Here is a 4,214-nt window from a genome sequence, read left to right on the forward strand (position 1 = left end):
GGGGGGATGAGTGGGGAGAAGATGCCTTTCAAAACAACTTTTAGGGCAACATGCGGCATATATAAATCCTGAGGGATGTGGATTTCAAACCATCTGGATTCACCACAAATCCAAACCTAAAATCATATCCTTAAAGTAGGTAAAGGCAATTTTCTCTTTAGTTTTGGACAGAAGGTTGAAGGGTCAGACTCACTGCCAAGTTTTAATTGCAGATGGTGTCCCCACTGGGGAGATTACACCCATCCAGGTGATCGCTGTACAATTACAATCCTAGATTTTAGAGTTGTCAGGAGTTCCCCTCCAAATTCCAAAGTGAATGGAAGTCTTTCCAGCAAGACACATGCACACCATGTGCATTGTCTCACTTCCATGAAGTGTGTTGGGTGCCATTCACATGGTGGTACGCAAATTGCAGTAAATTTACATATTACCGCAACGTACCAACCTGAATAGGACTTATACCAAGAGCAGCGATAGAAATACAAGTGAAAACTCGCCATAGGCGATGGTGTAAAGACTGTATCAAGACTGGTCAGTAAAGTCCAAGTTGACCTACAAACATTTTAGGGGTGCTACTTATAAAACCGTAGTATGACCCGTTGCAGTCATACTGTTAGAGACTGAAGCAAAACCAAGCCTTGTTCCCTTCATTGAGCGGTCTTTTAGAACCCAGTCACATTATAGCGAGTCATGCAGAGATCATCATAACAGCACAGCAGGTTGCACTCTGAATCCTGCATTTTATGAACAATGTAATACAGGCCCAAAGTTTCAGATGTCCTGCAGACCAGAATTCCAATGGGCAGTGCAAGCTCTCCTATTGTAGTTTGTGAATGACCAGCCAAACCAATGCTACTCAACCAAGGGGTTGCCAGTGTAAGAAGTTGCGATTTCAGGGGTGGACACACACACTTTGCTGGATTCAATAAGGTACTGTCGATTTTATAGGTTTTGAACAGTTATATGAAAGATTCATACCTACACTAAGCCTCATCTCAAACAACAATGGACCTTCACTGGATACTGGTGGTGGAGGTGGAAATGTTACCACATCGACTTTCAGTGGCAGAAAGCCAGTGACTGCAAAACTGCAACGAATCAGCAACCTGTAGGGGAGGCAAATGCACCAACACTAAAACACGCCACGTGTACACATTTTTGGAAGATAAGGCAACACTCCTGAGAGCTAATCAGTAATAAAATCTACACCACCACACAGTTTGCCTCTGAAAAGGCAAAAAGGTCAGCCAGCCTGGAAGACATATGTGAAGTGACAAGTATTCATTAATAAAAAGTACACACAAATGCTGAACAGCATTTCCCTTAATATCTTCTCTGTAGTCAACTTCACTCTTGAGTTTAGGGTCACTTTAAATGAGTAATTGTGACCAAATGCTGAACTCTTGAAGTTTGAACTCCCCAACTGCATACTCATGGTCTGTTAAGGTGCCCACACACACCTTACAATTTATCTGCAGATTTTCTGTGGTCAGATGGAAAAGGTGCAACAGATTGGCCCAGGTGGAGATTACTCCATCCACACAGTTAAGTGTAGATGGAGGAATCTGATGCACCTTTTCTATCTGACCACAGAAAATCTGCAGATAAATTGTAAGGTGTGTGGGCAGCTTTAGACAAACGGTTTTTGGATTGGCATGAAGGCCATTAGCAATCTTAGAAGGATAGATTAGCAACGAAAGCCTACACCTGTGCAGTATTCTTTTATGTCAAGCCAAAGCTTTTTTTTTTTAGAAGGTAGGGAAGGGTTAAACCCTTGTCAAATGAAACTTGTCAGCAGAACAGACATTTAGGAGAAGGATACCTGAATGTGGTGTCTCTGGAGATGAATATCCTGTTCCAGGTTTGTATCGTTTTTGTGGCCTGCAGCACATTCTCGTACACTGCCTGATCCCCAATCACCTAGGGTACATTTTACAAATATAACAGCATTCACAGAGCATGAAGCAGATACATGAAACTAATAATCTCAAGGTCTGACTCTGTACATTCCATTTTATTTGATGCACAACCTGTTGACATAAGCCATAGCCACACAGGGAGCACAAAGCTGAATGAGTTGGCCAACTCAAACGTCTAGTGTGACAAGGAGATTAAAAGCCTGACCATTTAGTACTCGAAGAAACAGAGCCCGCATATACAAAGAACAAAACTTCTTCTTCTAGGTTTTTAGAACTACATAGCCTACAGATTTTTTTTTTTTGGAGAACCAAAATAGATTTGTGTAATAATGGATTTCAAATCCCATTCAGCCGTTTGACCAAGTTTTGAGGTATATATTTTCAAACTTTGCTTAAAACACAACTCCAGGCAAAGTTAGTTGCTTTGCAATTCAAAACAAGAATACATACAATCACAATTTTTTTTAGACAAGTTTTAGTCAAATAATGCAAGATGCCAGGGAAATACTGCGCAAGGTTATATGTAAAAAAAAAAAAAAAAGATAGAGCAATGGTCGTTGGTACTCCAATCAATGTTCTGTGATACAGCGCTAATCATATTTTAGTAAAGTTTATTAAACAAGATTTTAGTAATGTTACCTTGAATGTTGTCCCACAGGAAGAAAGAGGGAATTCATACAGCAGAAACATATTGTTACTTGCCACCGGGTCACATTCTGTGCTGTTGCCAAGTAGTCGAATAGAATTTAGATCCAGTCTTGGTGCAGTCTGTGTACTGGGAACAGCAATCGAAAAAAAGCCTTCTGGCGTGCAGCGAGCAGTAACTGGGGGAAGAGAGTACAATACAAGCAAAGGGGGTATAACAAGATAAAACATTTGCGTCAGGTATGCTGTAAGGGTAAAGGTTTGCGATGTGTTAAGACTAGTATTTGTTTAGATGCCACTTTAAGTCCTACATCTTTTACCCCTTCACAGTCTTATACCCTTATACTAGGAAACCAATTTTTATTTTTTTTTTTATTGTTGATCCTGATTCTCGGCGCGGGAGCGAGCGGCGTTAACGAGGTAAAGTTTTAAATGATTTTAAGTGTTGTGTTTTTTTTACACTTCTTGCCTATATCTACTGCATGCTAGCAGTAGATATAAGCAAAAAAAACCAGAGGGTTTAGAACCCCTTTAACTAATAACAAAAATATATCTTATTTATGCATCACTCGGCTATAGATAGTCAAATAATCTCTGAATTGGTGCCGACACTGTCCTTTCTGGAGGGGGGGTACTTTTGTTCCCCATGGTCCTTGTGCGTGTTGTAAAGTAGCCACCGCTCCAAGCTCTCCCCTATGATAGACTACTATATCAGCTTAAGTTTACCAATTTGTATGGAGGTTATAGCACTAATTCAGAGGTTTTTTTTTAAAGATTTAACTCCTGAGTGGAGTGTCACTTTAACAGAATTATTGCAGAGGGGAGGGAAGTGTCCGACTAGGTCTTGTTTGGTTGACTGAACAATTTACACACCCGGCACATCTGATATAGCAGGAAAGTGGAGTCAAAACTATGAAGATGCAGGTTAGTACAAAGTCCCTCTATATGGATGTACATTTCCGCGAGTTAAATAGGCTTTAAGAGAATATTAGGAGTATTCTAACGGATTATTCTAACGAATTAAACCCAAGGCATAGTTATTTAAGCTTTGAATTGCATTGGGAAAGGACCTGTGCACCCAACTCCAGGTTGGTATTTTAGAATAGATTGTCAGATTTCTTGTGGCTGCCTGGGTATAGATTACCGACATCCCTATGCTGCTAACCACCTCCCCTCCCCAGCAGTGAAACATTTTGAGTCTTCTCCCCTTTCCACTCAAAAGAAAAAGTGAAGTATTGAGACTTCTACTTTATACCCACCTGTACTACCATAGTAACATGGAGTAGTTCGATCTGAAGGGTCATAGCAGCAACCTGCACTTGTACATGAGTCTTCTGAGTCTTGTGAACTGAAGCAGCTCAATCTGTCAGGCCTGGGGACTGCAGCACATTGGTCTGGACTTGGAGCATCTTGATCTGAAGATCGGAAGAAAGACTTACGAACTAGGAAGGTACCAGACATCTTAAAGAAAATCTTTCCTTGAGTTAACCATGGAGGCTGCCATTGTAGATTTTAAATTCTGCACGATAGTTGCCTGACCAACATGTTGAACCACTTGTTTTAATACCATATCAGAATAAGAATATTTAGACCTAATCAACTTTTCTGATTCACATTTATTGAAGGCCCTGCTCTTAGACAAGTCCTGCA

The 4,214-nt window shown here is 40.6% G+C and overlaps 1 protein-coding gene across 1 annotated transcript in view; it reads right to left on the reverse strand.

Moving 5' to 3' along the window:
• The window catches only part of LOC108787296 (zona pellucida sperm-binding protein 4-like), a gene marked incomplete at its 5' end in the record, with an annotated part of 4,725 nt that extends 814 nt beyond the window's left edge, over positions 1 to 3,911 (reverse strand). The window contains 4 exons of the mRNA XM_018556807.1: positions 979 to 1,106; positions 1,823 to 1,920; positions 2,559 to 2,743; positions 3,824 to 3,911. Coding sequence (XP_018412309.1) covers positions 979 to 1,106; positions 1,823 to 1,920; positions 2,559 to 2,743; positions 3,824 to 3,911 — 499 coding nt within the window. The remainder of the gene's footprint in view (positions 1 to 978; positions 1,107 to 1,822; positions 1,921 to 2,558; positions 2,744 to 3,823) is intronic.
• Between the last annotated feature and the right edge of the window lie 303 nt (positions 3,912 to 4,214).

Source organism: Nanorana parkeri, unplaced genomic scaffold (assembly GCF_000935625.1).
Source record: "Nanorana parkeri isolate BGI_ZX_2015 unplaced genomic scaffold, ASM93562v1 scaffold254, whole genome shotgun sequence".
Lineage (NCBI taxonomy): Eukaryota > Metazoa > Chordata > Amphibia > Anura > Dicroglossidae > Nanorana > Nanorana parkeri.